General features: G+C 43.2%; 1 protein-coding gene across 1 annotated transcript; it reads right to left on the reverse strand.

The window, feature by feature from the left end:
* Nucleotides 1-602: 602 nt before the first annotated feature.
* BHLHE22 (basic helix-loop-helix family member e22) lies at nucleotides 603-2669 on the reverse strand. Its single transcript, XM_060200855.1, has one exon. It carries the CDS (start codon nucleotides 1847-1849, stop codon nucleotides 749-751), a length of 1101 nt encoding a protein of 366 aa, XP_060056838.1. The 5' UTR covers nucleotides 1850-2669; the 3' UTR covers nucleotides 603-748.
* Between the last annotated feature and the right edge of the window lie 16429 nt (nucleotides 2670-19098).

The raw sequence follows: 19098 nt of genomic DNA on the forward strand, positions 1-19098 counted from the left end.
CACAGGATTAAAGTTCAGAGACAATAAAAAATACAAGTCTTTCATAGCAACATGTCTCTCTCTCTCTCTTTTTCCTTTTCCATTCACTTAAATAAATCTACATTTCAAGTTTTTCTCCTGGCTCTGAATCAAATTTTTATTTTCAAGTGCCCTTTCTGATTTGTCTGAATGAATATTTCGTCCCAGGAACTCCTCCTCTCCCTTTCAGCACTAGCGAAATTCACAATTAGTGAGATTAGTGTTTTTTTTTTTTTGTCATTTAATACTTAATACTCTTAATAACCAAGCGACTACTTCTCAACTTTTTAACCTTATAGGAACACTCAATATTCCTCGCGGTCTAGTCTGCCACCAAAGCTGCCACTTTTCTGGGAAAGGGGGAGCGGGAAAAAAAAGAAGTCCCCACTCCATCCCAACTCCAGCTCCCTCCTCCCTCCCACCTCATCCCTTTAGACAGAGATTCTGGATGTCAGGAGGAAAAGTTTCATTTGTTTCTGTTACTCTGTGAGCGCCCCCCCCGTCACCCCCCACCCCACCACCAGTTCTCGCCTCTGCTTTGTTTGCTCTGCAAGTGTTTCAAAACCACGAGAGAACCGAAATAAAGGAGTTTGGGGAGGGATGGGGGGGTGCTGTTCACTTTCTTCAAACTTTCGGGTCCGTCTTGCGTTGTGTTTTGTTGTGGTTGTCCCCCCCTCCCGGGGGATACAGGCTGTAGGGAGAGGTGGTGGCGGTGGTGCTGGGGGGTGGTTTAAGGCTTCTCCGTGCACTGTTTGCAGAGGCTGGAGGAGACGCTGTTGAACAGGGCGCACTTCTCCGGGCAGGAGGCGGCCGGGGGCAGCCCGGCGCTGAACGGGTAGCCCGCCGCCTGCTCGTAGGCGCCGAGCGCGGGGTGCAGGGCAGCCGCGGCCGCCGCGGCCGCCGCGGAGCTGGGCAGCGAGGCGGCGGAGATGGCCTGGCCCTGGTTGAGGTAGGCGACGAGGCGCCGCATCTCCTCCAGGGCCTGCGCCTGCATGAGGATGTAGTTCTTGGCGAGCAGCAGCGTGGCGATCTTGGAGAGCTTCCGCACCGAGGGGCTGTGCGCGTAGGGGATCACGGCGCGCAGCTCGTCCAGCGCGTCGTTCAGGTCGTGCATCCGCCGGCGCTCCCGGGCGTTGATGTTCAGCCGCAGCGCCTTCTGCTCTTTGGATTTCTTGCTGCCGCCTCCGCCGCCGCCGCCGCCGCCGCCGCCGCCACTCCCGCCGCCGCCTCCGCCCGGGGCCCCCGGGGGGCCGCCGGCGCCGCCGTGCAGGTGGGCATTGGAGCAGCCCTCGGCCTGCTTGGCGCCGCCGCCCCCCGCGCCCGGGGACGCCCTGGGGTCTGCGCCCCCGGCCCTGAGCACCAGCTCGCAGCGGCCGTCGCTGTCGTCGTCGGGGCTCTGCTCGCCGCCGCTGCTCTCCGCCGCCGCCGAGCCTCGGCCCGCGCCCTCGCCGTACTTGAGGCACAGGGCGGCCCCGGCAGGCAGGCTGCTGAGGCCGGGGTCGCCCCCAACGCCGGCAGGGCCCACGAGCAGCCCCGGCACCCCCACCCCGCCGCCGCCGCCGCCGCCGCCGCCTCCCCCGGGCGGAGGCAGCAGCAGCCCTGCCCCATCGGGGTCAGCCGGCTCGAAGCCGCCCAGGGGCGACGACGAGCTGGACGCCGGGCGCTCCCGTGGCGGCGGAGGCGGCGGCGGCGCCAGCGACAGGTCCATGCCCGGGGGCGTGGAGCGGAAAGCCGCCTCCAGGCGCTTGGCGGTGGCCACGCTCAGGCTCTTGTGCAGGAAGAGGTCGTCCTCGCCCGCCGCGGCCGCGCCGAGGTGCAGCCCGCGCTCCATGGCCCGGCGCCGGCTCGAAGCCCCGGCCCGCAGCGCCGGCCGCCGCCGCCGCTTTGGCCCCCGAGTCGGGCGGAGCCGCACACGCGCCCGAGCCGGGCTCCGGGGCTGGAGCGCGCGTCCCTCCCGGGGCAGCTGGCAGCCGTCTCTCCTTCTTTTTCTTTTTCGCCTTCCCCCGCGCTCGCCGCCTCCTCTTCTTCGTCTTCTTCGTCTCCAGCCGATGGTGCCGGCTGCCGGGGCTCACCATGGGCCGCGGCCCCGCATGGTGGGAGGGTGGGCGCCCGGGGTGTGCGGCCGCCGCCGCCGCCGCCGCCGCCGCTCTGAGCCCAGCCCCGCGCCGCCTCTCCGCGCCGTTTATCTTGCTTGGATTCACCTTCAAGAGATTTCCGGACCCATCAACCAGCCGCCGCCACAGACGGGGGAGTCTTTTACATCATTATCTCTGAGTAGGTTATTATGAAGAAGACTCGCCTGTTGGGACAGCGCTTGCTACCCAATCAGGTTAACGTTTTAATTAATAGGATTAAAACGGTAACAAACAATCGCAGGCGCTATCTGGCCGCGAGTCTGAATAGTTTCATTTCCCAGGTCTGAAGACAGGCAGCAGCTAGAGCTTTATAAAAGGCGCCTGCTCCATTATTCTGCCCGCCATCTGTATACACAGCTTAGCGCATATGTTTGCAAGGCGCTGGGTCCTGTTAGTAACCCAACAACTGCCTTTAGCTTGACATGTGTGGCGACTTTCACTCATCAATGAGCACACTAAAAGCCCTACTTAGAACCTAGGATGTTCTTTGCTCCTTCAGCGAATTGTGAGACGGCGGCGAAGCCTGGGAGTCCCGTGGAAAGCAGACACCCCCCACCCCGCCCCCAGCCCCTCACTGCCCTTCCCTCACCACTGTGGTCTCATCTAGTGTTCAATTGCCCTTCCGGGCAAGAATTATACTCCACCCCTGTTCCTGAGATGACTGTGGTCTGGATTTAGAAAGGAGGCTTCCATGGGGGAGGGCCCCTCTGGCTTTCCCCGAATTCTCTCAAGATTCCCAACTAGTGAGAAAGCACCCCCCCCACCTTACACACACACACACACACACACACACACACACACACAGCCTTATTTTCACAGCAGCCCCCTTCTCCTGCCCTCTTCTTACCAGAATTAAACAAGAATAAATAAATAAATAAATGCAAGTTGACTATTGCAGCCCCTTTGATTTTTAAAAGGGTGGGGGCGGGGTACTTTATGCTGCCGCCGCCAAATAACTGTTACTGTAGGGAGGGTTGATGGCGCAGTATACCTGTTTCCTAAACAGGAGGAAACTGATTTTTTGAAACTTTCCATAAGATTGAAATCGGGTTGTTTCAGAATAGCCAACTTCTTCAAGAGCCAGACTCACTCCTACGCCGAGTGGGGCATCTGTGCCTGTTTACATAGAAACATAACCGCCGCATCTAGGAAGCCACTCGGGGGACATCTGGATTTGCCTGAGTTGTTTCTGGGAGGGCTAGAAAAGTGAGAAGTCTGAAGACTAGTGCTCTGTTTTGCTCTTCGGGTGCGGAATCTCCACCTAGTCTCCGGGAGTGCGCTGTCTGGAGCGCAAGGCAAATGCGGTGGGATTTCGTCCTCACGACTTAAGTAAAAACAACACTTCCCAGCATCTCCAAATAAATCTTTCTTATGTGGCAGGGTTGCTGAAGCCTATGATTTTTTTTGTTGTTCGTTTCTCTGGTTTCATTAAAAACCTTTTAATTGTGGCTTTCGGATTTGGCCCCAGGTGTTGGACTCTTTTCATTACATTTTGCTCTAATGTGATGAAATTCTAATTCTCTCCTTACCATATGGTTAAATTTCCCCACTGAGAATTAGTTGAAAAAGGAGAAATAATCTATTAATCTCTGTAATAGATTCACAAATGAGGTTCGCCACAGAACCTGTTTTTGAATGATAATATCAGAACAGTTGGGCGCCTTATTTCACAAAGCCAGAGAGTGCAGGACACAGAAACGGTTGCATTTTCACCTGAAAAGGACCGTAAAGGGCCCACTGGTATTTTTCCAAAATAAATAAATGCCCGAGATTTAATTTCAAGTGGACAGAAAGTATCAGCAGTCGTGGGTTACCTTTTCGTTTTTGACAAAAGGGCTTAAACAGAGCAAAGAGCTTGCAAGCTGCGAAAAGCTTTGCAGCCTTGGACCCAGGCTGGCGGTTCTGGAAGGCTTGAACTGTCCCACGTGACTGGCTGCGGACTCCGAACTGAGTTTCCACTCAGGGCAGTCCCTTTGCTCGCTCTCCCAGCTTCCCTTCCTTGGTGCTGGCAGCTGTTGTCCTCTCCCTTGCTAAAGACGCGCTCCTGTTATTGTTTTTCAATTAGCTTTGTGTTTTCACTGTGATCATAAACTGGGGCTCTATGATCATAGGTAGGTCATGTGTGCTGACAGTAGCTTATCCAAATGCGTGGGCAGATGATGGAGGCTGGCACTGTAGTGGGCTCTAAACCGAAGGGTGTCACATCCCAGGGTGTTTGACTCGGTTCTGGTTCTCCTTACTAATTACATTTATAGTGGTCTGGCACTTTCCAAGGACGCCTGGATTCCTGCCTGTCAGCTAGCAGGCACAAGAAGGAGGAAGGGGTCTAAGATGCCTGGACTGGGTGGGAGACTGGGCTGAGCTGCTGGGAGAACACAGGGTTACCTCCAGCAGAACTGGAAAGACTCAGGGAGGGCCAACCTCCAAACGCGGCAAGCGGCATAGACATCACCTATTCAAGTTAGACCGGAGACCTCAGCTGGATTAAAGTCCATCTCCCCATCAAACAGCTGAGCCCAGGGAGCACCTCTTGGCCCTCCTCCACCCACATCTCCCCCCTCCCCTTTTTCTCTCCTTCTATCCTACCACTGCTTCCACTTCTCCCTGGCCACCCAAACTGCTGGAAGAAACTTTTGTACAACTTTATTTAACTCAGGACAGGGTACACAAATCTTTGGGACTGTTTCAAGAAATTACCCCTGGTCTCCCTGGAAAAGCTGACTGCTTTAACAAGTCACTGGGAATTTAGCTTGGGAAACGGATGGGGGTGGGGCTATAGGAGGTTTTTTTTTTCTTCCCTCCTGGGTTACTGCTGGGGCTCAGTGCTATAGGAGTTCTTAATGTGGGCCTTATAACAGCCAGAGGGGAATGGTCTTTGAGGTTTATGTACTCGTAAACTGTTGCTGATTGCTTCTGTGAAGTTGTCAGGCACTTAACACTGCTGTTATCTTACAGGGCAATGAAAACACATCTGCCTAGTGTCTCATTACCTCCTTTACTCATTGCTGGCCCCAAGTTGTGGCCTAGGCTTTCTCTCTCCAGCACAATCCTGCCAGCCACCTGATTTCTGGGCTGTGAGGAACTGCAATCAGTGGCTAGTCACTTAAGGCTCCTCATGGGGGGAGTCCAGGAACCCCATGAACTTGAACTTTTCTCTGCCTACAAGCTGGGGAAAGCCCCAGGCTCTGATGTCACTACAAAATTAGAAAGGTAGCAAAGACAAAGTCAAAAAGAAATACTTCCTGGTTGCACAGTAAGAAAAAGGTTGGGGAATTGGAAACTCCTGACCCACAGATGACCTCTGAGAATGAAGCATTAGCAATGAAATCCTCTGACTGCTGATTTTCAGAGAATGTCACCGTGAGTTGCTGAAGCCATTGGAGGAGGTTTTTCTCCTTACCCCCAAGTAGGGTGGGGCTTGTGGGTGTGGTTCAGAAATGGGTAGCCAGGACCCTAGATGCTGGACTGATTCTTTCAGTTGGGTGCTTGGCCAGTACAGTTAGGACTGGGTGCATCTCTGTGGAGTGTGAGGTATCAGACTTACAGATACTAGAGCGTGCTGTGCAAAGAGGAACACACACACAGAGAGACACAGTCACACACACACACACACACACACACACACACGTTATGCTACAGAGAAAGGGACATGCTCACCATTTGGAAAGGAGTCCAGCACATCAGCATACAGTGTCATAGGACACTGAAGTTCAGCTCAAACTAGTTTTCAGGTCATGTTTAAATCTCCCAATGACCATCTTTATTAATATCCCCTTGGCATTTGAAGTGAGAGTCTAAATAAATGCAGAATGGAAGACAACCTAGTGCAGTTTTAGACAGCAAAGCTTAAGAGTTCCTCTTCATTAGTTCTATAGCTCTAATAAAGAGTCAGTTATTATCTAGAGTCAACAAGTGAGGGGAACCCCAAAACTATGGGGTCCGGGTATTTGTGTGTGACCTTGTATATATTTGAGAATATTCTAAAAAGCAAAAGTAGTATTTGTCTAAAATGACATAAACTTTTGCTTGGAAGCTGCTCTGGCAAAGCAAATGTATTGAGTGTGATGCCAGTCCTCTCCTGACTGAACCTCCCTGGTAGCAGAACAGGGGAGTCCAACCTGCAAGGTTCATTCTGATACTGATCTCAAGAACCCAAGGAGACCTGTTCTAGAAAACTTCTCGGGAAAGTGCGGTCTCAGAGCTCAGAAACTGGACACTCCCGAGGTGCTGGAGGCCACTTCCAAAACTACTAAGATACATCCTGACCTTGAAGTTGCCTTTGCCTATTCCAGCCCTGGAGCTGATAAGCTTAAAGTCAGTCTAAGGCGGTTGAGAGTGGGGCTTTTCATCCTGCGCACCCCCTCCGGCCCCAGGCATAGAAATCTACTGTGTGGGTGGTGGAAGATTGAAGTCCATCAAGCTCAAGTCAAGTCTTGCAGAACACTTTTATCATCAGTATGTTCGTACCCTGTGCTCCAGGTCCTACCGCATACATCTGGGGAGTTGGAGGGGTTCACTTGAAGGCAGGTGCAGGGGTGCCAGTGCGGAGGGAGGGATCTGGCCTGACAGGGTTCCAAGACCACCCCAACCCAACCCCCAGACCCAAATAGCTCTGAAGTACTCCTGCACCTCGGGGTGTGGAAGGAAACTTGTTGATAAAGCATACATTCCGGGAATTTACTTTTTCTTTTATCTGTTTAGAGAAAAGAAGTTGCTAAGTTGAAAACCCGATGAAAGGAAACCAGTGCTTTTCAGCGCGGCTGTAACCACCCCCCCCAAAAAAAAAAAAAAAAAAAAAAAAGCAAAGAGCCTGCTGAGGGTCCGGGTAACCGCAGCTGAGCGCTCACTGGGATATCCGCGACTTTTAACCCAAGGGTGCGGTGTGGGGACCTGAAGCCTGGCCCCTGCTAGGCACTTCTCAGACCCCAGGGAGCAATGGAAGGGTGGGGAGATGCGGGAGAGACAGGGGACAAACTAGTGAAGAAAGTGTTTTGGGATTTCCCTACCTCTTTCATTACCTGGGACTTACACCTCCATGCTGTTTCTCTCTGTAAACAATGACTAATTTGTACCCACCCACATTAGAATTTTATCTTCTTTATTTTCGTGACAGTTAGGACACACTCGACTTATTTTTTAAAAAAAGAAAAGTTGTTTAGATACAAAAGGTGAACACTTTAAAAAATTGCCTAGTGTCTATGAATTAAAGAAGAAACAAACCAGAGTTCAATTTTCCTTCGCAGCTTCAGCTCTGCGATTTAAAACCCAGAGCGCCATCTCCTGGTCATAAAGAGAATATCGCGATGGCTCCCAACACTCCAATACTGAATTTGACATCTTTCAGTAGGAGACTTTATTTTACACCTCAGAACTTACTTCAATGACATATTGACTATGATTACAGAACATAAATTCGAAATTCATGATGGATTAAATGTTTTCGGACACAACCCTGAAAGTTAGATATTTCTAAGTAGAACTTTGTTATAGGTACACAAATCTATAGATAGATTCACGACAGCATAATTCTGAGGACTTATGACAAAAGGTGGCTTCTAAATTTACCATAAATATAAAATTTGAAGAAAGAAATTAAATTAGGCATTATCTTGTAAATCAGGACTTGAAATATTTTACACAAAATAAACTGTAACTTTATAAATATTTCAGTACTCTCAGAAAGTCATTGAGGTGGCACAAAATTTTGATGGTGGATACAGTGTGGAAATATACCCCTATAGTCTTATAACCTTGTAAACCATTATAAATTCACTAAGAAAAACTAATGGACCAGTGGAAAATGCTCAATTACTATTCAAATATAAGTAAAGTAGATTAGCTTTTGTAGTGTCCAAAATATTGTGAGTACCCTGCAAATATATTGTAGATAAAACAGGCAAATGTAAACTTCATTTAGTTGAAAGATTAAGGCTATTTGATTAATTGACGTGAAGATTTATTAAGCCAAATATTTGGACTCATTTACTGTGTTAATTTAGGACACTTTGAAGAAATTTCATCATATATAAGAAAAACTAGATAAACAGATGGTTAGCTAGAAAGCTTTTCACAGTTAAATTTTGAAAGTTAACATAGATAAGTTTGACACCTCCAACATTTTTGATGAGGTCATTTGATCTATTCTAGCAATGCTGTATTGTACACACAGTCCTTTTAACTAATGTTAAAATTCAGTTTGTTCTTGTTAAAATATGTGGCTAAAATCTACATTAATTGAGTTGTCCACTTGGAGAAACAGAAAGATGCACATGTAATTATGCTATATATATTCAGTAGTAGACAGTATTATAGAAAGGAGAACAGATGCACAGCATCATGACATGAACATCTAGTTCTCTCTCTCCCTCTCTTTCTTTCTTTCTCTCTCTCTCTCTCTCTCTCTCTGAGACAAGGAGGGGCTAGAGAGAGGAGAAATCACAGAAGTGATACTTCCTTCAAGGCAATGGAGGCTGTGCTTGAACTTGGGTTGTGCACATGGCAATGCAGACCACTATCCAAGGGAGCTGGCCTGACATGAATATCTTGTTAGAATAACATTCCTCTGGTGAAGTGTTTCAGGCAGTCTACCTGAAGCATAGCTTGTTTATTTCTAATGTTGGTAGTTAGTACAGAAACAAGATTTTCTGGTACTGTAGTGTTAATGCTACTGAGAGAATGGATATGACTGTATGGGTGCCATGGAACATTAAAACTGATCCCCAAATTGATTTAAGGACCACTTGAACATAAGGTATCAGTGAAAAAGAAAAGTAAACACACTGACCAGTGGAATAGAATTGAGAGCCCAGAAATAAGCCCCCACACCTATGGATATATAATTTTTTGACAAGGGGGCTTAAATGATTAAATGGAGAAAGGAGAGTCTCTTCAACAAATGGTGTTGGGAAAACTGGGTTGAAAAGTGCAGAAGAGTGAAACTGAACCACTATATTTCACCATACACAAAAGGAAATTCTAAGTGAATTTAGGACTTGGATGTTAGACCAGAAATATCAAACACATAGAGGAAAGTGTTGGCATAACTATTTTCTATCTAAGTTTTATAGGCACCTTCAATGATATAAATCTAATTGTAAGGAAAAATAAAATATAAAAAATAAACCAATGGGACTACATCAAATTCAAGTTTCTGCACAGCAAAAGAAACCACCGCCCAAACAAAGAGATTCCTTACAGAATGGTAGAAGATCTTTACCTACTATATATTAGACAAAAGACTAATAACCAAAACATGTTAATAGCTCACCAAACTCAGCAACAAAAAGCAAATGAGGCCATCCAAAAGTGAGAAGATATGAACAGAATATTCAAAAGAGAAATCCAAAAATTCAATAGCTACATGAAAAAAAGAGCACCAAGTCATTGTCTGTTAGAGAAACGCAAATAAAGACAACAATGTGATACAACAGTAAGATACCACCTTGCCCCAGAAAAGGTAGTTGTGCAAATGCTGGAGAGGCTGTGGTGGTAAGGGAACACTCCTCCACTGCTGGTGAGAATGTAAACTGGTCCAATTCCCGTGGAAAGCAGTCTGGAGAACTCTCTGGGGGCTGGAAATGGATCTACACGAAGACTTGGTGATTCCTCTCCTGGGGATATATCCTAAGGAACTTAACACACCATCCAAAAAGATCTGTGCACACCTATGTTCATAGCAGCACAATTTGTAGTAGCCAAAACCTGGAAGCAACCAAGGTGTCCAACAACGGATGAGTAGCTAAGAAAGTTACAGTGTATATATGCACAATGGAATACTACTAAGCTATTAAGAATGATGAAGTAACTTTCTTCACCTCATCTTGGGCGGAGTTTGAAGGAATTATATTAAGTGAAATAAGCCAGAAAGAGAAGGATGAATATGTGGTGATCTCACTAATGGACAGAGTTGAGAAATAAGAATAGAAATGGGAAACATAAAGTAGAGTTTTTGTAGAACTCTACAAAAACTGGGTTTTGTAGAGTTCACCAAAGTAGAGGCTTCTGGGGTGGGAGATGGGGGATTTCAGGTCCTGGTGTATGATGGTGAAGTAGGGTGAGAGTTAGGGGTGGTGATAGTATTTTGCAGAAAACTGAGAAATTTCGTGCATGTACCAGCAACTGTATTACTGGAAATCATTAATCCCTCAGTAACAATAAAAAGAAAGTAAACTTTACTAGTGCAGTATTTTTATCTCCCTCCACCTTTACAGATCAGAAATTGATATTTTCCCAGATAGTTTGATAGCCCATGAACTTAAATATTTCCATTTCCTTGAGTTATTTTCCATATTTTCATTTTTTATCTCTTTCTTACTTTCTTTGTATTTATAGCAGTGGGGGTATCTGGGCCTTTCACATGTGACCCTGGGTCAGCTTGTCCATTCAGACAAAGAGATGGAGAGAGATACCACAGCACCTCAACTTCCTCTCCACCCAGTCACTGTACTCTCATGTGGTGTCAAGTCTTGAACCTGGGTTGGGCTTCATGGTTAAGACCTGGACCTTACTGATGAGTAATCTCTCTGATTTTCAAGACAAGACAAAAAAGAAAGAAAGAAAGAACCAAGGAAGTCTTAGGAAAAGTAGATATGCAGATTTGAAGCCAAAGAAAATGTCAGTGTATATAGTATATATAGAAAAGACTTGTCTCATAAAGATACAGTCTGCTTTTCTCGTAAACATATTTTTTGAATAATCTTTACATTTATTCAAACCTGATTATGCAATCCCTGCATCTTGCTTTGTTTGTTGGTTAATTTTTCTACCAATACCTGCATTACTCCACCATTCCCAGCAGCCATGTGTTTCCTTTCTTTTCTTTCTGTTTTTTTTCTCTTTATTGGGGGATTAATGGTTTACAGTCAACAGTAAAATATAATAGTTTGTACATGCATAACATTTCCACATAACAATACAACCCCACTAGGTCGTCCTCTGCCATCATGCTTCAGGACCTGAACCCTTCCCCTTACCCCAGAGTCTTATACTTTGGTGAAATACACCAACTCCCGTCCAAGTTCTTCTTTGTGCTTATTGTTCAGATTTTTTTTTTTTAATTGGATTTGCTTCATTGAAGGTGTCTTTAAAATTTAGACGGAAAAGAGTTCTGCCAATGTGTTCCTCTAAGTATTTGGTAGTTTCTGGTCTAACATACAATGGCTATTGAAATCCCCTACTATTACTGTGTTGCTGTTAATTTATTGCTGAAGCCCTTTCAGTACACGTTTGATGTATTTAGATGTATGTACTCTCCCTTTGGGTGCAGAGATGTTAATAATCATTAAGACCTCTTGATTGACTTATCTTCTGAGCACTAAGTAATGTCCATTCCTATCTTTTAAAATTTTACTTGTTTTAAGGTCTGTCATGTCAGATTGAGAATAGGTGTTTCAGCCCTTTTTTGTGGCCCATTGGCTTGTATGGTAGTTTTCCATGCTTTCATTTTGAGTCTGTGTTTGTCTTGTTGAGTTAGGTGGGATTCCTGCAGACAGAATATGGTTGTGTTGTGTTTTCTGATCCATCTTCCTATTATGTTCTTTGTAATAGGTGAATTTAGGCCACTGATAATGATAGAATGAAGATATTTTAATGCTATTATTCTAAAATTTTGGTGTTTTGATATTTTTATGATGATGTGATTGTTTATAAGAGACATTTCAGAACTTCTTGCATGGCAGGCTTGGTGATAGTTGATTCCTTCAACTATTGCTTGTCTGAGAAGGTTTTTATGCCTCAATCTAGTTTGAATGATAGTCTAGCAGGATACAGTAGTCTTGGTTGAAAGCCTTTCTCACTGAGTGCTTGGTATATATATATTTGCCATTCTCTTCTGTCTGTTACTGTTTGTGTGGAGAAGTCTGCTGCTAATATTATGGGTTTTCCTCTATAGATGAATCTTTGCTTTTCTCTTTCAGCATTCCTTTCTTTATCTTTATTCCTTTCTATTCTAAATATGATGTGTCTTGTTGCCTTTAAGTCTGGGTTAATTCTGTTTGGGACCCTCTGGGCTTCTTGAACTTTTATGTCTTTTATCTTGCCTAGACTAGAGAAGTTCTCAGCTATCGTGTCCTGTAGAATACTTTCTTCCCATCCCTCTCTTTCTTCCTCTGGCAAGCCAATAATGCTTATATTACTTCTTGTGATGTTAACCCATGTGTCCCTGTGGTTGTTTTCAGTATCTCTTAATTTCTTCTTGAGCTCTCTTACTTCTTTCTTAGCTTTCTCTAATTCATCTTAAACCTTGCATATTCTGTTTTCTGCCTCAGTTATTCTATTCTCTCTCCCATCTGTTATTTTCTGTAGCTCAGCTATTTTGTTACCCTGTTCTGATACTGTATTAGCTTTAGCTTGTTCATCTAGTTGTGCTCTTAGCTCAGCTATTTCAGCTTTCAGTTCGCTAATTATCTCCAGATAGTAAGTGTTTTCTTTTGGAGTCAGAGTCTCACTTGCTGTTTCTGCATTTCTGATGATATTATTTTCAAACTTTTTCCTCATTCCTGTGACTAATAGTTCAATTAGTGTTTGGATCTTGTTCTCAAAACCCTTTGGGGGGATTTCTAGCTGGGTTTTTGTCCTTGTTCTTTTATCCAGTGTTTCTTCTTGACTTAATCATTGTAAATGGTGTGTTATGAGGTTCCTCTCTCAGTACGTTCAATCCACCAGTCACACTTGCCTGGACTGACTTGTGTCTGATCAGGGAGAGCAGAGGGATGCAGCTGCTACTACTCTGCTGGTTATTGATGACCAGCAGATGGTGCTATTGGTTTCTCCTATTTGTATGATCTGTAGTGGGTGGGATGGGGTGGAGGAGGTGGTTGCTTTGGGCTGTCTTGTGGTCACAAATGCTCTGTTTTATGTTGTGTCCTTGCATTAAATTCAGAAACCTAAATAGCCCTTGAGCCAAAGATTGTATATGGTGTGATTAAGGTTCTGCTTTCAGTACCATTCAATCTACCAATCACACGTGTCTGGACTGACTTGTGTCTGACTGGGGAGAGTACAAAGACACATTTTTAAAGCCCCTTTCTCTTTACTTTTGGCACTTGGAATAACCTTCATTGTTTGCTGTGCTTAAAGCGAAATCTCCAAAATGGTGCAGCTCAGCACCTTGCCACTCAGATCTCTGACATGACTTCGCTGTTCCTCAGCCTGCACCCCTTTTCCCCCCAACTGCAGGCGGGCACCCACCTGAGGCTGCGCAACCCTCAGCTGTAGATTATGACTTCAGCTAGGTCTTTTGTTGTGTTTACTTGATGTTTTGGGGAGGAGAGATGATTTGAGCCATGTTATTCCAAGGCCATGCTTTCTCAAAGTCCTTCTTTCTGTTTTGATAGAAGGTGAAAGAAAGGCAAGGCCAGAGAAAGGAAGACAGAGAGAAGGAGAAACACCTGAAGCACTACGCCACTGCTTCTTAAGCTCAACTCCCTAGAGGTGATGATTTGAGTCTGGAACCATGGGTCATATGACACATATGGTAATATGTGCACTCTACCAATTGGTCCCTGTATCTTGCTTTAGAAGGTATGAGCAGATGTAGCAGATCATCATGAAATTAATTATTTAATCTTTGGTACTTTTATTCATCCTACTTGGCTTCAGGACAAAACTGGATGTATTAATCATGACCTTGTTGACAGCCTCAGGATGCTAATCTAATGAGACTATGTGGATAAAGAATTTTGTAAACATCAGATTCCTATGTGAATTTAATGCTAACACTTCATTCTTCTTTGTTCCATTAAACCAGTTCATTTGCCTTTAATTATTTTTTGGATTGTTTTATTTTCTGCTTCTGACAGATTTTTGAGCATCTTTCACCCCCTTGGGCCCTGGCTGAGGGTCACAGGCATAGGAGACATCACCATTGTCATTCCATATTTGGTGATTATGCTGTGTTACTATCTTGTACAGTAGTTTATTGTTATAATGCTGTCAGTTGTGCAGTATTTTCTTTCTCTGCTTAGTGGCCACATCATTTTTCTTCCTTCTGGATCATTCATATACAAATTTTATAAATCCAGATTTATTGCTGAACTTAGTATGATATTTGGCTCTTCTAGCCTGTGACTGGGCAAATCAGTGGTATTATTGTTTCTTTTGTTTTTGGTTCAATAGGTGGTAATCAACTCACTTAACAGTGTTCACACTAAAACCAATTTGAATTGATTTTTTTATAGCCACAAAGGTTATATCTAGGTCTCAAAGCCAGCACTATGAATCCACTTCTTCTGGTGGTCATTTTTCCCTTTATTGATATTTTTCCTGTTGGTCTGCTTCTAAATTCTGCTTCTAAGACCCCTTCTCTTGCATTGCTTGATGCTGTGGTCTATTTACATAATTATTGTTTTGCTTGCACTGGTTTAATCCCCACTGGTTCGCGCTCTTTTTCCACTCCGCCCCCTCTCCTAGTCACATCCTGTTTTCCACCATTTAATCCCCACTGGTTCCAGAGCTTTGTCCTTCTCCCCACCCCCTATCCTACCTACATCCTCTTCTGACCTGACAGTTCCATCTCAGGAGATATAAGGACAGGATTGTGATTAGAGATAGATAGCTTGCACTGCATTCCTCATCAATAAAGATTGAACCATGTCCCACTCAGCCATGAGTCCCTGGTCGTCTTTCTCCTGCCCACAAAGATAGCCCGGCATTTTCCATTTATATTTTGTTGTTGATAGGTCAAAGAGAAATTGAGAGGGAAGAGTCAGATAAGGAGGGACAGATTAAGCTAAACACCTGAAGACCTGCTTCACTGCTCATGAAGCATCTTGTCTTGCAGGTGGGCATGAACCCAGGTTCTTTTATATGGTGAAATGTGTGCTTAGCCAAGTGCACCACCACCCAAACCCAGAATTAATATTTTAAATAAAATGTTTATGGAGACAATGTATGTTCAAGGTTTAAATTTATTTACATACCTTACCTTCCATTATCCATTAATTTAGATAATTTTTATTTATTTATTTATTTAAATTTATTTATTGGGGAATTAATGTTTTACATTTGACAGTAAATATAATAGTTTATACATGCATAACATTTCCCAGTTTTCCATATAACAATACAACCCCCACTAAGTCCTCTTCATATTTTTTGGACCTGTATTCTCCCCCCACCCCACCCCAGAGTCTTTTACTTTGGTGCAATACACCAACTCCAGTTCAGGTTCTACTTGTGTTTTACCTTATGATCTTAATTTTCAACTTCTGACTGAGAGTGAGATCATCAAATATGCATCCTTCTGTTTCTGACTTATTTCACTTAGCATGAGTTCTTCAAGCTCCATCCAAGATGGGCTGAAAACAGTGAAGTCACCATTTTTAATAACCGAGTAGCATTCCATTGTGTATTTATACCACAACTTGTTTAGCCATTCATCTGTTGTTGGACAGCTTGGTTGCTTTCAGGTTTTGGCTACTACAAATTGTACTGCTAAGACCATATGTGTACACAGATCTTTTTGGATGAGTGTTTTGGGTTCCTTAGGATAAATCCCCAGGAGAGGAATTGCAGGATCATAGGGTAGGTCAATTTCTAGCCTTCTGAGAGTTATCCAGATTGTTCTCCACAGAGGTTGGACCAATTTACATTCTTACCAGCAGTGCAGGAGAGATTCTTTGACCCCACAACTTTGCCAGCATTTGCTGCTGCTACCTTTTCTCATGAATGACATTCTCACAGGAGTGAAGTGACATCCCATTGTTGTCTTTATTTGCATTTCTCTGACAATCAAAGACTTGGAGCATTTTTTCATGTGTTTCTTGGCCTTGTGGATCTCTTCTCTGGTGAATATTCTGTCCATGTCTTCTCCCCATTTTTGGATGGGGTTATTTGTTTTCTTGTTGAGTTTGGAAAGCAGTTTATATATTTTGGTTATTAGCCTCTTGTCTGATGTATGGCATGCAAAGATCTCCTGTTCTGTGAAGGGTCTCTTAGATTGAGTAGTGGTTGCTTTGTTGTGCAAAAGGTTTTTAGTTTGATCTAGTCCCATAGGTTTATACTTGTCTTAGTCTTCTTTGTAATTGGATTCATTTCATTGAAGATATCTTTAAAATTTATGTGGAAAAGAGTTCTGCCAATATTTTCCTCTAAGTATCTGATAGTTTCTGATTTAACATCCAAGTCCTTGATCCACTTGGAATTTACTTTTGTATTTGGTGAAATATAGTGGTTCAGTTTATTCTTTTGCATGTTTCAACCCATTTTTTCCAACACCATTTGTTGAAGAGACTCTGCTTTCCCCATTTAATAGTCTGGGCACCTTTGTCAAAGCTTAGATGTCCATAGGTGTGAGGGCTTACTTCTGGGCTCTCAATTCTATTCCACCGGTCAGTGTGTCTACTCATGTTCCAGTACCAAGCAGTTTTGATGACAATGGCCCTATAATACAATTTGAGATCTGGGACTGTGATGCCTCCAGTTCTGTTCTTTTTTCTCAAAACTGTTTTGGCAATTCTAGGTTTTTTTCTGGTTCCAGATAAACATCTGTAGCTTTTGTTCTATTTTCCTAAAAAATGTGGTTGGGACTTTGTTGAGGATTGCATTAAATCTGTAGATGGCTCTGGGTAGTATATTCATTTTGATGATGTTAATTCTTTCAACCCATGAACATGGAATATCTTTCTATTTCTTTGTGTCTTTTTCAATTTCCTTGAGTAGTGACTCAGAATTTTCAGTATACAATTCTTTCACTTCTTTGGTTAGGTTTATTCCTAGATATTTTATTGTTTTTGTTGCTATAGTAAAAGGAATTGGTTTCTGAATTTCATCTTCTTCTAACTTAATGTTTGCATAGAGGAATGCCACTGACTTTTGTATGTTAATTTTGTAGCCCAATATCTTACTGTATTGCCTGATGATTTCCAAAAAGCTTCTTGCTGGATTTCTTAGGTTTTTCTATGTATACTATCATGTTATCTGCAAATAGGGAGAGTTTGACTTCTTCTCTTCCAATCTATACCCTTTAATTCCTTGCTCCTGCCTGATTGCTATGGCAAGAACTTCCAACACTATGTTGAATAATAATGGTGATTGTGGGTAGCTATGTCTAGTACCTGACCTGAGGGAAAGTGCTTCCAGTTTTTCACCATTGAGTATGATGTTGGCTCTAGGTTTCCTATATATAGACTCCACTATCTTGAGGAATTTTCCATCTATTCCCATTTTTTGTAGTGTTTTGATCATAAAGGGATGTTGTACTTATCAAAGCCTTTCTCTGCATCTACTGACATGACCATGTAGTTTTTGGTCTTGCTTTTATTGATGTAGTGGATCATGATTGATTTACGAATAATAAAACAACCTTGCATCCCTGGGATAAACTCCACTTGGTCATGATGAACAATCTTTTGAATATAGTGCTGAATATATCCGGTTGGCTAACATTTTGTTCAATATTTCAGCATCTATGTTCATCAGAGATATTGGTCTGTAGTTTTCTTTTTTGGTTGTGTTCCAGTCTGCTTTTGGTATCAGAATGATGTTGCCTTCATAGAAGCTGGGAGGCAGTATTCCAGTGTCTTCAATTTTCTGGAAGACTTTTAAAAATTAGAGGTATTAGTTATTCTCTGAAGATTTTGTAGCATTCATTTGTAAAACCATCTGGTTCAGGACTTTTATTCTTGGGAAGGTTTTTGATAACTGTTTCAATTTCATTAGCTGTGGTGGGTCTGTTCATATTATCTAGTTACTCTTTATTTAATTTTGGAAGTTTGTAGGTATCTAGGAAATTGTCCATTTATTCCAGGTTCTCTAGCTTGGTGGCATAGAGTTGTTCATAGAAGCCCTGCTTGATATGTTGAATTACGGTGGTGTCTATTGTGATATATCCTCTTTCATTTACATCCGATTTATTTGGGTCTTCTCCCTTTTTTGTTTTGTGAGTCTGGCTAAAGGTTTATCGATTTTGTTCACTCTTTTGAAGAACCAACATTTACTTTCATTGATCTTTTTATGGTTTTCTTATTTTCATTGTTATTTATTTCTGACCTAACTTTAGTTATTTCTGTCCTTTTGGTTGCTTTAGAGTTCCTTTCTTCTCCTCCTCCTCCTCCTCTTCCTCCTCCTTCTTCTTCTAGGTCTTTCAGGTGTTCAATCAGCTTCTTTATTTGTGCTTTTTCTTATTTCCTAATCTGTGCTTCTATGGCTATGAACTTGCCTCTCAGTACTGCCTTAGCTGTGTCCCAAATATTTTGATAGCTTGTGTCTTCATTTTCACTGAAATTTCAAAATATTTTGATTTCTTACTTTATTTCCTCTTTGACCCAGTAGTTGTTAAGTAGTGTACTGTTGAACTTCCCCGTTTTGGGATTACTACTAATCTTTGTTGATTGTTAAGTGTTAGTTTAGTTCCACTGTGGTCTGAGAGGATGCTTGGGATGATTTCAATGCTATGAATTTGCTGATGCTGTCCTTGTGGCCTAACATATGGTCTATCCTTGAGAATGACCTATGTGGACTTAATTAAAATGTGTATTGCAGTTTCTTGGAATGAATGACTCTGAAAATGTCCAATAGTTTTAGTTTATCTATCTCCTCATTTATCTCATGTCTTTATTGATTTTTCTGTCTGGCTGATCTGTCAACTTAGAGTGGGGCACTGAAGTCCCCTACTATGACTGTGTTGCTGTTAATATATTGCTGTACCTCTTTCAGTAGATGTTTGATGTATTTAGATGGCTTCTCATTGGGTGAATAGATGTTACTAATTGTTAAATCCTCTTGGTTGACTGATCCTCTGAGCATTAAGTAATGTCAATCTCTATCTTTTAAAATTTTATTTATTTTAAAGTCCATCATGTCAGATATGAGAATAGCTGTTTCTGCTCTTTTTTGTGGGCCATTGGTTTGTATGATAGTTTTCCATCTTTTCACTCTGAATCTGTGTTTGTCTTGTTGAGTTAGGTGGGTTTCCTGTAGACAGCATATTGTTGGGTTGTGTTTTCTG

This window comes from Erinaceus europaeus, chromosome 1 (assembly GCF_950295315.1).
Source record: "Erinaceus europaeus chromosome 1, mEriEur2.1, whole genome shotgun sequence".
In the NCBI taxonomy this organism is placed as follows: Eukaryota; Metazoa; Chordata; class Mammalia; order Eulipotyphla; family Erinaceidae; genus Erinaceus; species Erinaceus europaeus.